The 22,396-nt window shown below is 42.3% G+C and overlaps 1 protein-coding gene across 2 annotated transcripts in view; it reads right to left on the reverse strand.

The window, feature by feature from the left end:
- The window catches only part of USP25 (ubiquitin specific peptidase 25), a 93,959-nt gene extending 84,510 nt beyond the window's left edge, over window positions 1–9,449 (reverse strand). For both annotated transcript variants that reach the window (XM_040054784.2, XM_040054782.1), the window contains exon 1: window positions 9,351–9,449. In XM_040054784.2, coding sequence (XP_039910718.1) covers window positions 9,351–9,395 — 45 coding nt within the window. In that variant the 5' untranslated portion in view covers window positions 9,396–9,449. The remainder of the gene's footprint in view (window positions 1–9,350) is intronic.
- Window positions 9,450–22,396: the final 12,947 nt, after the last annotated feature.

Raw genomic sequence — 22,396 nt, forward strand, 5'->3', positions numbered from 1 at the left:
TAAATGAAACGTGTCAATTACTACCACCAAATAATGAAAATATTCTAAAGTAAGAAAACTACACAGTAGTGGGAAAGTCTCTAAATGAAAAAAACAGTCCCCAAACAGGTGGAAAATTACATAAGAGATATGAGCAGAATTTGAAGAAAAGTAGCTGACAGATGGGAAAATAGGTAATACCAAGAAGGGAAGTCCCTGTGCAAGCTGTCTATAAAGCTATTTAGTTTTTTTAAAAAAAATATTTACAAGCTTAAAAATGTTCTCAAATATTTTCCCATGGTTCTATATCAAAAAAGAGCAAAAGTTAAAATCTGCAAAGTATAGGAATGCTTTCTCAGTCATAACCTAATATTTCTGGGATACAATATAGTATTCAGTCTTCTAACTAGGCCACGTATACTTGTAAAGTGCTAGCAGAAAAAAAAGAAAAGTACTCTTCCAACAACTGCATCTCAGAAGAAATTTCTGTTTCAAAGTAACTAACTTTCAGAAGAATAAAATGAAACCAAAAGCAAAAGGGAAGTGGAGTAGGAGTCTGTTCCTGCCATCTCCTCTTCTGAAAAGAATGAAGAACATCATGTGCTAATGCACACCTAGCCTTTTCCTGATACTTAGGTCTAAGCACTCTCACAGTACACACCTGAAAGTAAATGAATACTATTTTCAACTTCCATGTGACACTCTCCTTTTTTTTTTTTTTTTTTTCCCTGCTTAATCCCAGTAAAAACACAGCCAAATTCAACTTTTCAAAGTGGCTTTATGTCTTAATGGAGATTTGATTGAAAATCAGAAAGTGTCATTTTTAGTTTGAGAACAGGAAGGGAAATTTCAAGTACAGGTTTCTGACTTTCCTTGGGAGTCACAGCTGTGAGAAGGACAGTTATCACAAAAACCATGTGTGACCTCAGGCCTACCATTTACTGTCCAACAGAAGTAAAAACTGGCATGAAATACAGCTGAATAAATCACAGTCCAAAAGTTCTACACCTCAGACTCAGACCCTAATGTCAAGTGAACATCCTCTTCTAAAGAGAGCCCTCTGCATTTTGGGGTACAACACCAGTGAAATGATGACAATCGGCAGGATGAAGCCACGGGGGGATAGAATGACATTATATCATGTGCATTTATTTTTACTAATTCTGTGTATGGTAAAATACAAGGGTCAATTAGATTTAAATAGCTCTAAATCATGCCTTGAAAACACTAACACCTCTCTCAAGCTTTCATTAAATACATTGTTCTATCTACTTCTGCTTACTGTAATGCTGAAAATATGCTTTCACCTGATGGCTAAAAAAGCTTTAGTCAAGGATATTTTAAGCATAATCTGCATTTTCTTGGCACCTAAACTTTGACAAACTTGACTGTTGCCAATTAGTTGATAACAGAAACATTTTGAAAGAAATATTGTGCAGAGTATAATTTTTTTGAGCAAGAATCCACCAGGTAAAATAATTCAGAAGCCAGGTATAAACAAAAGCATCAAGTCAAAGCTGTACATCTCAGAATAAAACTTGTTAGAATTTGCATACCAATATTTCTGATACCCTTAAAAAAAGTGTTTTACATATGCAAATCTGTGTCAGGTGATGTTTTCAAAGTTAACCTAATTGCACTCCAGCCTTCAAGCTGTTCCACATCACATGTCCTTTGGATTCCACCTCTCCAACACCCTTAGACAGAGAGATATCTTAAAACTGCAGACACTCAGGGGTGCTACTGCTCACAGGAACAATGCTGTTCCTGTTGAAGTCCCATCACCAGGCAACATCATATTTCAGGGAAACTCTCATGCTGATGGCTTTCAACATACTCCTGAATTTCATCCTTTATGGCAAAGAAAAGCTAATGACATTTACAAAACAATGATAACTAACCCCCCCCCCCCCAAAAAAAAAAAAAAAAAAAAAAAAAATCAGTGCCTCCTCAAATTGCAAGAGTCTAGTCTGAATAGGTTATTTTCATTGTGATTTTCAAATGCTTAGAATGAATGATGTTACTAAATACGTGGGAAAACCACTCTATAATTAAACAGAGAACTCAGAAAGCCTGTCACCAACAACTGAAGCCATCACAGTGTCCAGCTCATGACATTTTGTGTCATTCTGTCTTTTATACCATCTTAGGACACAATTTTTCCTTCACAGCATTTCACAGCAACCTCAACATTTTGAATCAATGTTGCTTAACATTTCATTCACATTAAAGCCCAAACCCACAGATTCTGCACAACACCCACAGGAAAACCACTGTGCAGTTCAGTACGCTAAAACCACCCCTCTGCCAGAAGACAGAGCGAGTGTCAGCAGGAGTCAGCACAGCCCCACAGCCACCCCAGAGCACAGACTGGTGTACTCATCTCAAATATTGAGGCAGGGAGGCCTAACCCTCTGCAGCCAAGAGCTACTTTATCCACTTGTGAAAAATGGGGTGGCAACAGAGCACAAACGCAGTATGGACAGGATCATTCAAAAAGAAGTTTCATGAAAATTTTCCAATAGTGTCTGTAGAGCTCTTAGTCAATTGCAAGTTTTGAAGTCCTAAAGAAATCTAGCAATAAAAAAATGCAAACTCTGCAATTCAATGAGAGAGAGCGAACGTCAGTGCTGGAAAAAAGCAACATTTTAGATGGTCACCACCATTTCAGATGCCCCCGATTTTACCTGCAAGTTTGGCCGAGGCGTGTAGGCACAATACAGCTTATGATAACATCTATATTCAGCACAGTATTAAAGTAGCGTGGAAAAACCTGACACGTGCTGTTCAGAACACCCTGTGTTGCCAAATAAAGAGTTACAAGTGTTCACAAGAAACAGCCAGAGATGGCATTTGCTCACCTGAGGAAATAGCAAAAAGTATTTCCTCCTGCTTGGCACTGAGCCTGAGTTTGTACCTTTACTTGGCACAAAGCTTGAGTTGGCACTATCGTGCAAGGTATGCTCTGCAGGAAGGCATCTCACCACCTCATCTTTCCTTCAGCCCCACAGCTTTAGCAATCTCTCCCTTTTTTAACTAATAAAAAAGATGAGCTTATAGAAAGCTTTCAGCTTGCACCGTTTTGCACACAATTAACTCCTGTGATTCACAATATTAACTTTTCCCTATTAACGATGCTTGACCATCCATTAAGCAGAACACTGGACATATTATAGTCCCAAATGGAACGGAGGAAGTTTTCATCCCATGTATCACACATTCAGCTCCCTGGCAAAAGTCACATGTGAGTGACATTAGATTCACCTGACTACTGAAACGGAACCCATTTTCACTCCAATCTAATATTTTCCTCTTAGCAGATGTTGACTTCTTTAAGAGCACCCCAACTGATAAAGTGTAATCATCAGCTAACAAAAGCCATCCCTGTTTCATAATGTGAAAAAAGATTGAACTCTACCCTGAATTCATAAAATCCTTTTGAAATACATTGTCAGAAGAGCCTCTCCTACGTTACTCATCTAATACTCTAACTTGTGTTTTGAATTGTGATGCTACACTGCTATCCCAGGCACAAGTTAACAGGCCCCCCGGTGAGAATCTGAATTCTTTCAATTTAAAGGTCTCCATTTGCTGACTGAAGACCACCACACATTGTAAATTAGTCACCAGGGTTTGATGGGGAAGTTTAATAACAAAGCCGGCTTAAAAAACCCCAAGCAAACAAAGAAACAAAACAAAACAAACCAAAACAAACAAAAAGAAACCTATACTCACACAATCGTTCACTGTGACTCAAGGCAACGTTCACCCACTTTAAAACAATCACAGTGGTTATCACAAGAGAACTAGAAAGTGAAAGCCATCAGGACACTCATTTCCAAGAAAATCTGCTCCCACACCTGTGGCTTTTCTACTCAGAGAAAGCAGAAAAGACTTTTCTCGCTCATGTCCCAGCAACTCACACCTCCCCCCCTTCAGATTTTTAAGAGTTCTGTTCTAAGAACAGAAAATCAATTAAAAAAAAAAAAAAAAAATCAGGCCTTTAAAGGAATTTATTCCTACATGAAAATATGTAAAATATGTAAGTGAAGACATGGCTCTTGAGCTTTTTGTTTACTTTTTATGCTAAGGATTACCAGGAATGTCACATTTGACTCTTGACCAGCTGGGAATTGAAAACCAGTATCTTCACGAGAAACAGGGAAGAGCAGTATTATTTTAATACATGTTTAGGCACCTCTGGGCACCTCAATAATCCCCCTGTCACTAGCACTGCCAGCAATGGCTGTAAGGGGGTGTCTGACACAGCTCCTCAGACAACTCCTGGCACAGCTGAGTGTCAGAGACCTCCCTGCCGGTTTTTCAAAGATCTGAGCCCAGCCTGAAAAGGCATCCTCCAAGTCCTCTGGGGCCTCAGGCTGATTTGCCAGCCTGGCCACTTGGTCCCCAGCACCTGCGACATCCCTCAACCTCACCATTCACATCACTGGAGCTATAGAGCCAGCTTCTCAGGGACTGAAAAATCGAGCTGTCAACACTTGGATGGGTCCTTCAGCAAGGAGGAAGAGAAGATTTAGCCAGAAACAGAGCAGAAATTCCATCTTTTGTTCTACTTTTCATTCCCTTTCAATTACTCAAGTCCACAGACACCAGCTGAACTCATAGAATTAAGGAGAAGCCGGCCACAACATACCTTCTTAGGTACAAGAGTGTAAGAAAGACAACTGTTCAATTATCCTTCCACTTATCTTTATGAAGTACTTTTTTAAAATGTGAAATACTTTTCTATTTTAAGACATGGGTAATTTGTTTTTTTTTACCTTTTCATAGAAGCTGATGGGTTTTATCATCTTTTGTGGCTGCTGCTCATAGTAGCTGTGAATACAGGCTTATCCTAAAAATATTGGAGGGGGAGGGAGGGGGAATGTGTGTTATAGATTTATTACAGATATTTTAAATTAATACTACAAAAGCTTACCAGGAAAATCTATAAACTTTACACTTTCATATTCTGAAGAAGTATTTTTTTTCAAGGTGTGCACTGAACATATTTAAAGACACTATTTCAGACAAATTGTAATGATAGAACTACACTTGTAAAATCCTGCCAACACTATCAAAATCATTACTGAATTTCTGTGAAAGGTTTTCTGAAAGCAAAATTTTTAAACTGCTGTTAAAGATTTTATAAAGGTGCTGACTCATATCATATTATACCAATAAACATAACCCTCCAAGATTCAGCAAGTTTACATAGATACTAAACAAAGAAAATATTAAAAAAACCCAAAACACTAACCACACACACCTCCACCCACTCCCACCAAAACTCATCAGAACAGTCAAAAAACCAGAAGACATTCAGCAGACCAGTTTGACAAGGACTTTCAAAATTACTTTGAAACACTGGCCTTTGCACCTTGCTCTAGCTTTCAGAAATATCAACAGGAATCTGTGTCAAAGGTGTAACTACTAATACTATAAAGTTTATTGATATGAACTTCTTAAATACAGAACAAGATGCATATATTTAAAAGCATAACTCCACAGTACTTCAAGTAATGTTTGCAAATTAGTAGTTAGTGCAAACACTTTCAGTAAACCAGTGTTGTTCTGCTCATCCTGGACAAAGAGGTACTAAAGCTCTGGGTACCAGCACTGGCAGCTGTAACCCCCCCATATTCAAGCCCTCCCAGCCTGCCTGTCACACAGTCCAAACACAGACAGCTCCCCATTCATGAGGAGATGCAGAAACCATCCTCATTCCATGACCCAGGGACCACTGCTCAGGTGCAGAGGGACACCTTGGTCACAGGCAAAGAGTGGCTCTGGCCTCGTGATGAGAGAGGGGGAGCCTGCAGCCTCTGGGATCCACCAGGCAACCCTGAACTCTCAGAATACAGAGATTTTAAAGGTTTGGATTTTAACTCCTTGGACAGTTGCCACATCTTAAGATGGGAGAAGAAAAAAAAAAAAAAAAAAAAAAAAAAGTACACAGCTCCCAAGATACCTTCCTTGTGTACCAGGTGCTCAGTAGATACTTTGCATTCATTTCCTGCCATTCAGGACTGCATCATGTCAATTGGTGGAGACAGATGACTCTATCATCCTCTGCTTCATCATGAAGCAGCTATTGCTTTTAGGGAAAAAAAAAATACTCAGTGCCATATTATTAGCTAAATCCTTAAATAATAAGTACATCAAAACCATGGGACAAGTACAGAAGCACACCCGAGCTAGCACAATTTCCACCTTTCTACCTCAAAAAATAGCAAGAGAGAAGAACTTAGTATCAGACCTTGCTTTAAGCCACACATCATTTCAAGTGGTAAATATTCTTAAAAGTTTGTGCTTCTTTTAGAAAAAGAAGAATGAGCTGAGCTGACGTAGCTCTGTTCTACTATTATTCTACTATTCCTGAGATTACACTGCCAATGCACTGCTGAATCACAGGTCTGAAATAACAGTGGGTGTGGGAAACCAAAGGACAGATAAAACAACCTTTAAATCCGTGTATCAACCAAATGTCAGGCTCTCTCCAGAAGCAGTAGAACTTGATAACACACATTGCTGAGAGGCCAGCTAAGTGCCACCAATTAAAACCCAGCTTCTTCAACCTGCTGCTCCGAGATGACCATCACAGTATTTATAAGAGCTGAGACAACGCTGAAACACCTTTGACCTCCCCACATCACAGCTTCCAGTAACCAGAAAAACCACCATTCACTCAGCCCCAAACTCTCTGTGTAGGGGACACTGGCTGAGGGAAGGATCTGCACAGCACAAGGGGAGGCCTGGGAAGATCTTCCTTCAGGAGGAAAATTGATGTATGCAGGGCTGCCTGGAGTATGGGAAATCCTGCAACACACATGCCTTAGTTCCTCAGCAGCAAAATGCCTGACAGGAAAAAAAAAAAAAAGGATTGGACAAGACAGAAATGCAGATTGGACAAAACAAGAAGCTACTTTTTTTAAACTTCTCATGTTGTTTACCTTTATTCACACTCCTTAGTCTTACTGTGAACATTACCTATAACCTTCAGACACTGAACAATGTCAGAGAAGCACACAAGGGCCATAAGCAGCAAGAATAATACGATTAATTATTTGCTTCTGGACATAAATTACAATTTTTAACTAAGGGTCAAGATGACCAGTAGAGATGAAAGAAAAAACTTCTTTTGACCTGATGCAGCTGCTTTAACTACACAATAAACTAAAGATAGCTTCATTGGGAAACAGGCTGTTTGTAGCTAGAGCATTTATTAATACAAACCTACATCTCCAAGTGCTGCTGAAGTTTGACACACACTTCCTGTGTGACAGTAAGAAAACATCTAATGAACAATGTTGGGAACCATGGCTCTCAATAAGGTATGCTGATGACTCAGGCATCGCTTGTAAAACCAAGATATTTCTACTTGTATGTGCTTTCTTCACGCTATCAGAAAACAATTGTAACAAACTTTGAGGTCTCCAGAACAAGCTCCCTTATTTGTGGAGATTGGATTTTTCCTCTTTCAAGGGAAAAAAATAATTTAGTGCCATGGTAGCCTCTCCGCTTTTCAACCATCCATCAGCCCATTGCACCTTCTCCATTTGCCTTCTTACATGCAAATACCTGATCAATGTTAAAGTTTGTCACCCAGTTAGCTAGACATTGGTCTCACTGCGCGATGAGTTACTCACTTGGGAGTCAAATAAAGCTTCTTTACAAAGTACTTTTAAGATCTGTCTTTCCCTCATTCCCTAAATGCATTCAGTTAGGGATAAAACAGGTAACAAGAACTGCAGATAATAAAATAATCAGATAATTAAATAGAAATAATAACAACAAAAAAATCTCTGCCATGAAAAAAACCTTGATATTTTATTCAGTTTCTCTAGACACTTTTAAAAGTGACCATCACCCACAGATGCTGATTACAACTTCAGAATTATCGCTAGCTTTATTTTTTACTGCAGCATGGATTATCTGGTATATACCACAATCAATCTTCAACCTCCTTTTGGGTTTATCCTCGATTTGAATCTCAACTGAATCTGAACTACTGACCCAAAAGCAGTAGTTTAGCTGAAAACTAAGGACCCTTCTAGTTTAGATGAAAACGAGCATTTCTCCTTCAGGATTATTGTCAGAAAACACAAATAGGCAGCACTGATCAGGGTCCATAAGGTACTGTGTAACAGAGTACCTGATGTGATAATTACCAAATATTAAGTAACCCACTGACAAGAGGTTTTGTAAAAAGATAAACTTGCTCACGAAAGTTGTCACATGCACAGCAGCAAAAACAGTTTTCAAACACAGCAGACACATGTAGCAGCAACTCTGCTACATTAACCTGCGAGCACACCCCGACTGAATACACTTAGAGAGGAACAAAATCAGCCCGTTCAACCCTCGCCTTCCTGCTGAAGCAGCCAGATTCACTGCTAACTACTTCCAACTATGAGAGCAGTCCTCGGCCAGACACGCCCTCCCTCCAAAAAGGCTTCTTAAACGCGAGTTGTACCACTTTAACCAATTATACCCTAATCAGCACATTCCCACTGTCCACTCTTAGGGCTGCAGCCATTTAACTTCCACACCGACTATACCAAAGCACATACACCTTTATTCTCTTATGAAGGCAGCACGCGACATAAAAACATTAATAAAAAGCCGGGAAGAGGCAACAGTCATACCACTAACCAGAAGAGTTTCGTTAACCTACAAGCTACCTTTAAAACATATTATTTTAAGAGCAGTGACGTTTAATTTTAGACATTTCTCTTGACAGTTCAGTTCAAGCAAAGGAAAGCCTTAGATGGTATCCTTTTTTTCTTCTTTCGACAGAGAGACGTTCTCCGTCGACTCTTGGCACACAGTAACAGACTGGTAAGCGCCGTCATTCCCTTAACCCCGTTCCATGATGCACGCTTACACGAGTCCCTAAACCCGGCACTTTTTCACTCCAGCAGGAGCGCGTCACTCGCTGGAAATAGCGTTCACCTTTAGCAGGCGCGGATGCCGGCGCTGCGGGGTCACGCCGGGCATGTGCAGCATCTCCCCCCGGGCCCACGGGGATCTCGGCAGGGACCCCGCGCTCCTCCCGCCCAGCCCCGGTCCCACCGCTCTGCCCGGCAGCCCGCGAGCGCAACAGGCCCGCCCGGGGCCGCGGGGAGCGCGCCGGGGCTCCCCCGAGGGCAGCGCCCAGCCCGGGGCCGGGATGACCCGGGGCCGGGCCGGCAGCGGCCCCCGCTGCGGCTCCGCGGCCGCCGGAGCGGCGGGGCCCAGGCGAGGCCGCGGCACGGGGAAGGCCCGGGAGAAGCTCGGCACGGGCGCGGGGGGAACCGGCGGGGGCCGGAGCGGGCGCGGCCAGGCCCGGACGCGGAGCCGCTCCGGGCCGGGCCCCGCCGGGGACTCACCTTGGCGGCGCCGCCGGGCTGCAGCACGTTCTGCTCCACCGTCATGGCCCCCGCGCGGCTCCCGGCGGCGCCCCGGGCTCGGCGGGTGGCGGCGGCGCCGTGCGGCGGCGGCTGGGCCGGGCCCGGGCTGGGCGAGCGGGGCGGGAGGCGGGGCGGGAGGGGGAGCCCGAGTCACCGCCCGGCGGGGGGGAGCGGCGCGGCCCCGCTCCGGCCCCGCTGCCGCTCCCGGAGCGCCGAGCGCCGCCCTCGGCCCGGCTGCGGCTCCCGGCGGCGGCGCCGCCCCGCGCACCTGCCCCGGGCGCAGCCCCCCCCCGGCCCCTTCCCCGCCCTGTCACACCGCCCGCCTCCATCTTGGGAGCTCCCCGCCGCGGCGGGGCCGCGCCGCCGAGCGCCGGCCGCCGCCCCGCTCCTCCCCCGGGAAGGGCTCCGCGTCCTTCGGCGGCTGCAGCGGCGGCCCCGCCGCGTCCCCGGGGTAGGCGAAGTTTGCCCCGCTGCGGGGCAACCGAGAGCAGCTGGGACCGGCGCCGCTTTATGGGGGATCGCCGGGGAATTTCTGAGCTAGCGCTGGTTCCAGCGCTGTCGCTGCTCGTAGCGACAACAAACCGTATCGCCAAATGAATCACAGGATCGTTCGGGTTGGAAAGGGCCTCTGGAGATCACCCTCCCCAACCCCAAGGCAGGGTCACCAGGAGCGGGTGACACAGGAACGTGTCCAAGTGGGTTTGGAGTGTGTCCAGAGAAGGAGACTCCACACTCTCCCTGGGCAGCTGCTTCAGTGCTTTGCCACCCTCAACAGAGCAAAGTTCTCCGTCGTGTTGATGTGGAACTTCTTGTGTTTTAGTTTATGGCTATCGCTCCTTCCTGTTGCTGGGCCCCAGTGTTGCTGGGCTCCACCATCCTGTTGGCACCCACCTTGGAGATCTTTGTATGCATTAATGAGGTTCCCCCCTCCGTCTTCAAACTTACCAGTCCCAGCTCTCCTCATAAGTGAGAGCTCCAGACCGTTATCACCTTTGTAGCCTCTGCTGGACCCTCTCCAGGAGCTCCTTGAGGAACCCAGAACTAGACACAGTAATGGTGCATCCTGAAGTTGCAGGTCTTCCCTTTCCCTGAGGTTTGGCTGAGTGACCGGGTGAGCTGTGAGGTGATGGTGTTCAGCATTCAAATTGTACAGGAATGTCATTAACGTATGGGGGGATAGCTGGTCTTGGCAGCCCACAGTGAATTTTGGCACCACAAATAAGCAGTAACAGTGAAAAGATTGTCCCTCTGTCACCCTGCTCTGGGGTGTCAAGGAAAGGGCAAGAAAGGACTCTGCTTTGGGCATCAGGACAAGGAGGGCAAAGAGACTCGGCTGGTCAAAACACATTTACCCAGCAGCAGAGAAGCCCACCCCACATTTTGAATGCCTGGCCAGTGCATGGTACCTGTGTCCCAGTTCCATTTCCAAGGCTGACAAAGCTTAGTCTATAGGAAAAGTGCAGAGAGCAGCACGGTTCCGAGAGCCCCAAGTACCTAAAAAACATGAGCAGGGAGCCTAATGCAACAAAATGAATTGCGGCTACTGCTTGTCTGTCAGGCAGAGTCTTTACGACTTCGTAATTCAAAACCCTCCTCTCCCTCACAGTAGAGTATGCATCTTTTTAAAACTGAGGTTATCAGGTAATAACATCACTGGAAGATACTGGACTTTAAGTAAAAACAAGCACAGCTCATGACAAGCTGCAACTACTGCTTTATTTCACTGTACCTTCTGTGCAAGAGATGTTGCAATGTAATCAATATTTGCCCTTCTCAGGTTTGTTGCCCAAAGATTGTATCAGTTTTAATGTTGGGTTTTTTTGATTTTTTTTTCCTTTTATGCTGCAATATGTGAGGCAATTTTTAAAATTAATGTTCCCAAAGAAGTTGTTGTGCAAAAGAGAAGAAAGTATGCAGATAATATAACAGGATCAGAAATGGCTTGCAAATTACTTTTCTGGAGATAGGAGCGGAAATTCTCTCTACTTGGACTGATGGCTACATGTAGGAAAGACAACAGTAGCAGCTTGGGGCTTTTCTTAGAAAACTTTACTGTAGCAGTTGTACAGGAGTGCTAGTCCATTTCCTCTGTCCTCTTCCAATATATAATCATGGGGGGTTTTATACATTTTTACAGCTTCTTCACCGTGTTTTTGGCATGTGCTATGTTCAGATAACTCTCATCAAAACTATTAATTATTTACATTATTTGAAAATTGTGATCGCGACACGCAAAGCAATAACACGGAGACAAGAGGTCTGCAGGTGCAGAGTTGCTCCCTAAGAGCAAGAGCCTGTTTATTATCTTACATTTTTATACATTTGTGGGTGTGGTTGTGGATTGGCTTCTGGGGTTACTACTCCTCACCCCACTGGCCAGACCAGCTGTCAATTACATTATTTTCAGGCTAGAAATATATAAACAAAGGACAGGGAATGAAAACAAAAGGTTTGTTTATGTTCCCATGTGTGAGAAAAGCGAAATCCTGCTCCTAATGTTGTGCAGAAACTAAAGAAACTGACTTCATCTTATGAAAAAGTAGAAGGCTTTAAAGCAACTCAGAAAAACCAGGGTGACAGAAAATACTATAAACAAATTAGCATTTAAATGAAACACATTTGTCTTGCAATGTTTTTTTCAAGTGTTCTCATTGTTTCATTTATTAGCTTTCCTGCATCCAAAAATAAAATTTGTCCAAAAAGAAAGAAGAAATCATAAGTTTTGTTCAATTCTCTATAAATCAGGATAGGATGACCTTAAATTCCTCTCCCGCAATACAATTATCACTTTTAAGGGCTCCGGCTTGCTAACTTTCTTTAGATTAAAAAAAGGCTGAGCAATGCAATCCCAAGACAGGGATTTGCCATTGAAATACATAATCTGAACCACAGCCACGCAAATGAGGATTCTGCCATACTTATGGTGTTGCTGGGAACCAGAGGGAGCAGAGTTCCCTGTTCTGTTTGCAGCTCAAGCCCTCTATGAAGTGTATTGAGCACAAGACTGGAATTTGTACCTCATCAGAAAACACTAATGATTTTGTCAAGGCCACAGTTTAGGAAGAATATTTATATGTATACTCATATTTTCACAGAAGTTCGTTGGAATTCCCCTTAGTTGCTCCTCACCTTTTAGCAATATTACAGGATTTGGCTGTTACCAAACATGGTTTGGTTGGTAAACAATTTGTGACACGTTGCACAACCTCTGCCTCCAGCTGTTTGGTCCCCTGAGCAAGGCTCCCCCTTGTCTGCACATCCTCCTCACCAGCAGTACTGGTGAAGTGATTCACCTGAAATACAAGAACAGACTCCCCTCCCCCCTAAACTGGTTGTTTTCTTCTGCTAGATCAGTTCCCCAAAATGATTCACTGACTGGCTGCAGGAACAGCTGTGCTGGCCCAGAAGAGATGGTGACCCAGGCTCAGCCATGGTACCCATCAAGTTTCACTTCACCTATTTCTCAAATCAGTAAGTGATCACGCCTTCCTGATCTGCCAGTTGGGGGGAAAGCCAGCCGGAGGAAAGCCTGTGCTTGCTCACCGGAATCCTTATTTTCCCATTTTTGCAAAGAACAGTCAAAACATCAGCCAACCACAAAACACTTTAGCACATGGTTTATTGTATATAAATATCATGTACAACAAGAAATAGCTCATTATTCTCCTCAGTTTTCAATAGACTTGGGTTTGCCTTTAATTAAGTACAACATTTATTTAGGGCTTTAATTAGTCTGTGGCTGTGTAAGTTACAGCTGAGGAAGTACAGTCAGGACTTCTTGGTTTTCTTTTCCCGAATGTGTAAGCTGCTATATTGGGGATGAGAAAGCACTGCTTTAAAAAGTGCAGTGAACGCTACAAACACAGGTTCTGTAGTTAACCCTGGACAAGAGTTGCCCTGGATTGATATTTATAAACCCCATCTCAGAGCACTTTCACTTAGGCCTTTTGGCTCTGCAGTAAATAGTTCAGCCAACTGACAAAACCACGGCCATTCAAGCAGCTTTTATAGCATGACACTTTTGAAATCATCATTTGGCAATTACTCTGTGTGTCACTGGTAACCATTCAAGCATTGCTTTGGCACCTGCAAAATCTCCTGGTGCTTATCATCCAAGGGAACCAAAACAAAAACTAACCAAAGCTGTAACTCAGGAAACAGAGCAATAGTCTTCTGAAAGCCTTTTGAAACTCTAAAAGTGAAACTAAAATGAGGTGAAGGTAGGTTTTGTTGCTCTGCAAAACACAACTTCATATTCCATTGTTTATTGACCATAAATTGAAGGTCCCTGACCTTCCAATTGCTTCCTGACAGCAGATGTCTGTTCACGTGCCTTCTTAAAGTCAGGTACTACATTCAAAATAAAAATTCTCAGATTTAGACTCCTGAGTTCATGTAATTGCAGCTGAATTCCACAGAAATTATGGATTTTACAGGAACCTGGTTAAAGTGCCCTTTTTACCCTGACCATCTTCACATTTTATTTATTTTCTTGACCACCCTTGCACACTGGTCATATTATTTCACACAGCTTTCCTGAGAGGCCATAACATTTTTTTCTACTTGCCTGAAAGTAATTTAGAGCTCAGCAATGACTACTAGTCCTTCCAGTAGGCACTACCCAGTGTTCTTTAAGGAGTAGAAAGTTACAGAACTGTTCCCAAAATACTTCTTTCTGTCATTGGAAAGGTAACTCATTTAAATGACCATGGTTCACAACAAAGCATATTTTCCACTGAATTCATTTAAGCAAAATAATAATTAACATCCCCCTGGTTTAGACTTTACCTAATAATTACTTACAATGTTTATTTTGAAACTATTTCAGCTCAAACATTTATAACTTTTAGCACCATAACTTCACACTTCAAGGCCTAAACTATTTTGGATTACAAAGTACTCAAGCCAGTTCTACTTTTTTTTATTATTATTTTTCTTACTTTGCATGTATTTTTTCAAGTGGCAAACTCCCTGATCTTCTCTCCCATTCAACTTCAAGTCATTTCTTGCATTTTGCTGAAGCAAATGTTCGTTGACCGTGATGAGAGCCTATCACAACTCCTGGAGAAGATTCCCATACATGCAGTCATGTAAATGCATGCTGCACTCTTCGTTAAATTAATAATGACAGATAATTGTTTTCTTAGACAATGACCTTACATTTGATGGTCTGTGTGGATAAACAGTGTTCTCCATCAGGATCCTGTAATCCACACATAAAACTAGGATCAAAGCTGATGAGACTAGCACAAAATTCCCATCTTTTGCCTCTGTCATTTTGTATGCCCTTATTTCTAGTCACCCACAAAGATAAAGAAATTAAAGGCCCCAGACTGTAGTGCGTAATTTCACAGAGGTTTCAGATATTGTGTTCTTAGGGTGATATGAGGTAAAATACCTCAGCTAGTTACACAAGTTCCCTGTCCTAGGTACGGAATGGCCTTGGATGCTTCATGATGGGATGTACAACATCCAGCAACCTACAACCTTCTAAATTGCTGAGGGAGGCACGTGCCTAACATCCTACCCCTGCTACTGACAGGGAAGATATTTTGAATGGGTGGGAAGATGCTTTACAAAAGCATTCATGTTTCACAACTAAAGCTTAATGATCCTTGCTCAGGTCCAACCAGCCCACATCCTTATCACAGCCCAGTCTGCAGCCTCCTTGTCTGGCCACTCCTCTGGAATGAGGGGAATTTGGACACCAAACCTCTGACAGTGTGGGAGGGACCAGCACTCAAATCCTCCATCTACTGGGACAGCACTCTGAATACGAGGACCTGAAATGAGGAACAAACATCATTACAGCCTCCCTCAGTGGCTGTATTTTTAAATGAAGAACTCAAGGCTCTGCATGCCACGTTGATTCACCCCATCAGCATGCTCAGAACTCAGCTATCAAGTGCTCTCTGGGAAGATGAACTGGGGAACACCACTGCTTCCCATTTAGGGAATGTTTCTAGGTATTCAGCCTTGGCAGGGTTGAAGCACATACCCAGAAAGAGCTTCCTCAGCACTCAGGAAACTTTTCTGATAACTATTTGTTTCTCTAAAAATTTAGATGGGAATTTGCCCTTTTTTGTGTTTTTGGTTTTTTTTTTTTGGTTTTGTTTTGTTTGTTTTGTTTTGTTTTCCCTTTATAAATCTTCAGTCGACTCAGCTGTAGACAGGCAGTTTTGTATAGACCATGGTGGGCATTAGCACAAGTTTCATTGTATTCATCCTGTAAAAAAGTTAAGGAAAGATCAGGCAGTCCCTCACAAATGACTATGACTTCCATAGTAGAATTTAATTACAGTGGGGTTTGTTTGTTTGTTTGTTTCGTTGTTTGGGTTTTGTTTTGTTTTGTTTGTTTTGTGTTTTTTTTCCCAATAAAGGATTTTAATAGGATCTTGTAGGATTTTTATAGCCTAAAATTTTCATGCCCTCAGCCAATTTTTTTTTTTTTTTTTTTTAACTTAATAGCACTCAGTCTGGATCACATGAAACTTCTGAGTAAAAGGTGTAGAAATTTCCTCAAAAGGAACTGCATGCTTACATTTTTACATTCCCTGAGTGGTTTCCTCTCTTTTATATCCAGTTTTGGGACAATATGTCCTTCATTTTCTTAAATAAGTGTCAGTTTGGTTTATATCTTATTGCTGACTATAAGATATTATATGTAAAAAATCAAGTTTTACTAATGCATAGTCAGGCTCATACCATCTTGTATTTTTTACCTGCAGATAAAAACTAAATGTTTTCTAAAATATATTTTTGGCAGAAAAGAATGTATTTTCCATGTTACTTCAGCTATCCATGCTGTATGACGACATTTACTGACTACAACAATAGCAGTTTTGTAAGTGAGAAGGCATAAGAGAAAACAAAATAACATTTTGTTTTCTTTTCATGGTTTTAACCAGCAAGCTTACTTTACCTAAAAGGTACAGAAGAATGCCGACAGTTGCAGACCATTCCACCTGACATATCAGACTTGTTTTATCTGAGCATAGTGTTCATTTGGGTGATTAAAAAGTTATAATTTTAATAATTAATTCTGGGGAGGTTGCCTACCAGAAAAAAAGAAAAAGGAAGTTTAAAATCAATATATAATAGCCCTTTAAGACCCCTTTATTGCTATAAACCCTCTTAGAGATGCATTGAGGGTGGTCTTGGCTCTTGTCAGTGGCTGCTCTAGACACAGCTGTAGGCCAACCTCTAAATAAATATGCAACTTTACTCTTTGTGTATTCACATGAGGGACAACATTGGGCTCCAAGAGTACACTTGTCACCACAAAATCTGTCACTTTATATACTCTAATGAGATTTCCAGTCCCCCTTGTCCTGAGAAGACCGACAGCAAAGTCATTTAATAACTTCAATATTTAAAGCTGATCTTGTCAACAGATTTCACTGTGACTCTTCCTCATCACGTTTGATATATAAAAATGAAACCCACATAATAGTAAAGTCAGCTTAGTGACCTTTACTACTACAGTATCAGGCACAGCTCATGCAAAGCCTTTAAATGTAAAAACATGGACAGCTGGGGTGAAACATAAGATTGAAAGGATGACACATTAGCTAAACAGGAGCCTGAGGAGATGAGACAGGGTCATAAATTGCATTAGTCAGACTGTTTGAGAAATGATCTCTTGTGGCACTTGTTTCTCAGTGGGGACTTTCATTGATGATCTTTAGTATTCACTGGTAAAACTCTATTCAGCTTCTTACACTCTCTATTCAGTTTCTTACACTATTGCACATTTGGTACACTTTTCCAAAGAAAACCGTCCTCAGGTCAGCTTTGCTGCCATGTAACTGAACATGCAGAACAGGGGGAGTGCTACACTAGCTAGGACTCCATGCTGAACAGCTACAGCAAGGGTTAACTTTGGAGAGGGGGAATCCATGGCTTGAAATGGAGACGGGAACTGAAGTGGGGACATTAGGCAGTACTTTTGGGGAACTTGGGAGCAGCAGCCTCCTCAGAAACACTGCGTATGGACTGACAGTGGGAGCCGCTTGGAACAGCAGTTCATGCATGTTTCATTGAGGCACACTACACATGGGCACACTTTGCAATTTAAAACAAGCTCAATATAGTATTCCAGAGAGTCAGTGAAGCAAGAAAATCTCCAAAGGCAAAACCCAAAGGGAAGTGTTTGTTATAAAAATGGACAAAATTGAGATAGTAAAATAGTTCATTATATGGAAAAGATGGAGACTGATCAGCTAAGTGTGAAGGCAGAGACAAAGAAGGTTTATCATCAGTAGCTGGTCAGCATTACAAAGAGGCGATGTCTCAAACACTTAGTTTAGTTGTCCACGTAGAAACGTGGGCAAAGCTGTTCATTCTGAGGGCTCACTCTACTTTTGTTAACCAAGGCTGGGAGATGGAATGGCTAAACAGAGCTCAGGGATGGCAAGGCATTAACTGTAGAAGGACACAATCACAAGGAGCGACTGTGGGAAAACCCCACACTATGAGGGCAAGCAACTCTCTGCACCAGGTTAGACAGGTGACTGGTGTGGGAGCTGTGCAGAATGCAGCCTGGGAAGTGGCCGGGATACAGTGTTCCACCACGCTGGGAGCCTTTGCAAACACACCTTCATGGCCTGTCAAAAAGTCACAATGCTGCACTGGAAATACAAGTTCAACACACACAGTGACAGAGCAAGAGAAACAGGACAAGAGACCCAGGACTACCCACCCCACCAAGTGTGTATCTAAAGTAAGGTGAAAAGTTCAGGTAAATACATCTTTATGATATGGGAGTTCTGGTGGTGATGGTGGTGGTGGTTTTATTTGTTTTCTTTCAGCTATATGATACAAAGAATTCAAACTGTTTTTTTAGTGGACTCTGGTCACCATAGAGGAGACACGTGGATCAATGTAATAGACAAATTTAACATCTTTGTGTAAGGTTCTGTGATTCAAAGGTATTTACTAACTCACACAATGACATGAGTTTGGTTCTTCACTAGGTGAATTCAGTGGAAGGAAAACTTTGGCTCTGGGATCTTTACTTTAAGACCAGGTTTTATGGACTCTAGAGTCAGTTTGGCTCAAGTGGTCATGGATTTGAGGACTCATCTAGAAAGACCCTAGATGAAGGCATCTATTTTTCCTCAGAACCAGTGTTGAAAGGCCCTACATGAAGGAATCTATTTTCTCAGAATCTATGTCACTTCCTCTGATACATTCAATTTTGATCTATTCTTCATGCCTGCTATATGTTTTAAAGTGATCTAAACTCAGCTTCATGAGTGCTGTGCCTTTACCAACAGTCACCTCCCTAAGACTGCCACAGAGGACCAGCAGAACTTATAAAGGCCAATGGAGACTGTTAACTTTCAAAACCACTACTCCCCCTTCCGTGTAGTGGAGCTTGGACCCCAGCTTGTCATTCAGACTGCAGGGAAGCACTCTTGCCTCAGCCAAGGCACTCATTCCCTTCTCGGGTGCTTACAACTGCAATATTTCAAAACTGAAAAGTCTTCCGCTTTCTAGCCGTTCCAGACAGACACCCTCATGACAAAGCAGGAAAAGACAAACTAGGGAAGTGGATGGCATCAACCCATCTATTATTACTACTTAGGAAGTTGCAACACCTTCTGATTCTGACAAGGCTATCATTGCATCTGCACCAACACATCTAAAACCCCTTCCGTGGACTTTTCTGGAACCTTTCAAAACACAAGCAGTACAAAGCCAGCTCATTGCACCAACTAGGTAATGGACATCATGGTTTGCAACCTATATAAACTTGTGTCATCCTGTTCTTCTTTCAGGTAGTTTCACTCTGAACCACAGTGCTGTAACTTCAGCCCAGATCTCTGGGGAGGCTATGTGAAGAAAATTCATCGTAGTACAAGAGCAGGCAGCACATATGAAGTGCCATGACTGGAACAGTCCTGCTTTCTCTGGGTATGCAACAGAGCACTGCAGCCCAGTGTCACGAGACCAGTTCTACTTGTCAGGAAACACAGAAAAGAGGGTAATTTGGAGAAAACTATAACAACTATCGGTGTTGTTGTTAGTACAAAATTTACTGCTTGTGTCTGAGTTTAAGGTGAAAAACTAACAGACTTAATCTACAGGCCTGCTTTGATAACATCTGAGCCATCTAAAACTGGATTTCTTACCTCGCCAAGAGGAAAGCTGCAGCAAAACTACTGTCATGTTGCCACACATGTGGGCACCTCTGCCTTCTCCTATAATGTCTCTTTACTGTGTCAACTTGGAAAAGTAGAAACAGTAGTGAAAAACATGAAAACCCTAATCCCCACATTAAAGAATTCATTTTACTAGCATAGATTAACTTGTAATTGAAGACTCAAGCTATTGCACGACTGTGGTAATAGTTTGTTTGAAAAGACTGTCTTTTTTGAACGTGTGCATATGTTACGTTGCCATTTAGGTGGCGCCGCTTTTTGCATAAAATTTACTTTGCATAATTACAGGCAGTTTTGCAAAATATATATTTGTAATCTTTGGTGCTTGCTTGCCACATATTTTTTTCATTTGGTTGAGAATGTTTGTAATAGATGTCTGTTGTCTGTTACACGGGGCTAAGAACTGACTTCTGAAATATCATGGAAAAAAGTCTGGAAGTCTTTGCAAACTCATGAATTATTTCCTTCTTCTGTTTCTGGGCCCTCCACAATTTGCTATCACATGTTTGCCAGAGAAAACCATCCCCGCAGAAAAGCAGCTGCTGGGGCTGCGTGTACATGACTCAGATGCAAAGTCCAGCAATTTTCTTTAAAGTGCTGACAAAAGCTCATTTGGGCCAAGAAAGAAGACTTTGTGCTGAGACACGTGCAGGTGCTCCACCCGTGCAGGCCAGCTGTGGCAGGGACAGGACAGACAAAACAGCTGGAGGGGTTCTGCCTCTTAACAACCTCAGCACAATTTGCAAGGCTGTCCCCTCCTTGTCCCTGGGCTGCAAGAGTGGCTCAACTGCTTTGTTCAAGGAATAAACACAAGTTATGAACAACAGGGTACCTGTGTGACAGGTGAAGTAAACCGGGGACTTCTCACATTTTAAAGTAGAGTAATTCAGTGGGAAAATTCTAGTTCGTTGAGATCAGTTCAAGATACCTCAAGGTTTGGATTATGTTAAATCCAAGGTAGAAGTGAAACCTTTCCATGGTTACTGTGGACAGCTGAGAGCAAAAATCAGCCCTTGTGTTCAGCATTTCTGAGTCAGAGCCACCAGGTGTATCCTGGAAGATGGGAACCCTCTGCAAATGGTTCATGGCACAAACATGGGATATGCCTGTGTCATGGGCTTCAAGGGGAGCTAGGGTAAGTTGCTGGTTCATATGGGGCACGAGGAAGGGAGGTAAGCACAAAGGCCACCAAATGAGGGATATGTGGGGCATTAACAGGGCAAGAAACATAACAAAGAAGGAAAATTATGATCTAACTTACCGCAAGTCATTCTTAGGAATCAGCAAGACTTTATTGTTCAGATTCGTATTTCACAGGCATTTCTCTCCCTCCTATTTCGTTAGGTGCCAGAAACGTTCCTCCATGTTTTGTTCTCCATTTCCCCTTTCCCTGCACATCGTTTCTTCCTGTTTTCTGAGTACTTGCAAAACTCAGTTTCAAAAACAGTCTTTTTTCTTAAGTGCCAGGTTGTAAAATATTGCCAGAAGCCAATTGTTGCTCACTCTCACTGATATAAAATCTAAAATTGAACTAAAAATGTTGAATTGGCTGAGCTTTCTTCATGTTCAGACAAATCTCATTATAAAACTATAAAGAAGAATTATCATGCTGTCCTTCTGAGATACAATAGTTTAATTAATACTGGATATATTTAGTTTCCAGAGTGCCTCTCCCACACACAAAAGCCAAGGTAAAACAGGAATATTCAGTTGCTGCATAATGGGAGGATATTTATAAAAACAAAGCTGCATTAAGCAATGCATTGTTCATTTAGATGGATGAGTTGAAAGATGTAATTAATTCTAACTTTAATGTGAAGTTGTACACATTACATGCCTGATTAAGAACCCATACAAATAGCTAAACTAGATTTTTAACTTGACTATGCAGAGTTTGCAACCCGATTGTTTTGGTAGACATCCCAGGCCTGGTTTTACTTGTCTGTTACCTGTACAACTCCTTGGATTACAACAACTCTGCATGGTGTACAAGGGAGGTGTTATCTGCATTCCTTCATATGACTAAGTTACTCTGCCATGAATCTGCTGTATACAAATTAAGATGAAGGACAAGATTCTTGAGTCCACCTACAAGAAGGAGTAACTCATTTGAACAGAGAAATAATTCAGACATAGCTTGAAGGGCATTTTGAACTAGCACAGACATGTTCATTTGGTGACAAACACTCCTTTAAGGTCTACACACTCCTACATGGTCTCCTACATAGGAGAATTCTAGCTAATTAATTTGTCAGACTATATTTCTTCTTCAGCTTACAGAGTGATGGGAAATGCATGGATGTGACATGAGAAAAAAATCTGTTTCAACAGGAAATAGGTCAAAATCCCCAGAGGAGAAAGATAATCTGGCCAATAGATGATTATTACACTTGGTGGGTGTTATAGTCAAAGCATGGTGCAATGCTCATTGCACAGTGATGAGTTGCACAGTACAACTAGTCCTTTTTATTTAATGTTTGAATTTCCACATAGCAAGAACAGCTAATGAATGGGCTCCGCTTCCTTCACACTAAAAGCTTCTGCCTCCACCAACACTTCTTGCAGTTATGAAGGTGGTCTTTATAATAAGTTTCCCACATCTCTGCTGCCAATGCTGGCCAGCTCCCAGTGAGACCTATCTTGCAGCACTCCATGGTGACATGTGAGATGTGATAACAGCTTATCTGACGTGTTCTTTAGGCTTCAAAGGTAATACCCAATTTAAAATACACAGAAGTTTAACCCCAGCCAGCACCTAAGCACTGCACAGCCACATGCTCACTCCCCCTCAGTGGGACGGGGGAGAGAATCAGAAGGGTAAAAGTGAGAACATTTGTGGGTTGAGATAAAAGTTTAATG

The sequence above is a fragment of the Hirundo rustica genome, chromosome 2 (genome assembly GCF_015227805.2).
Source record: "Hirundo rustica isolate bHirRus1 chromosome 2, bHirRus1.pri.v3, whole genome shotgun sequence".
Taxonomy (NCBI): Eukaryota; Metazoa; Chordata; class Aves; order Passeriformes; family Hirundinidae; genus Hirundo; species Hirundo rustica.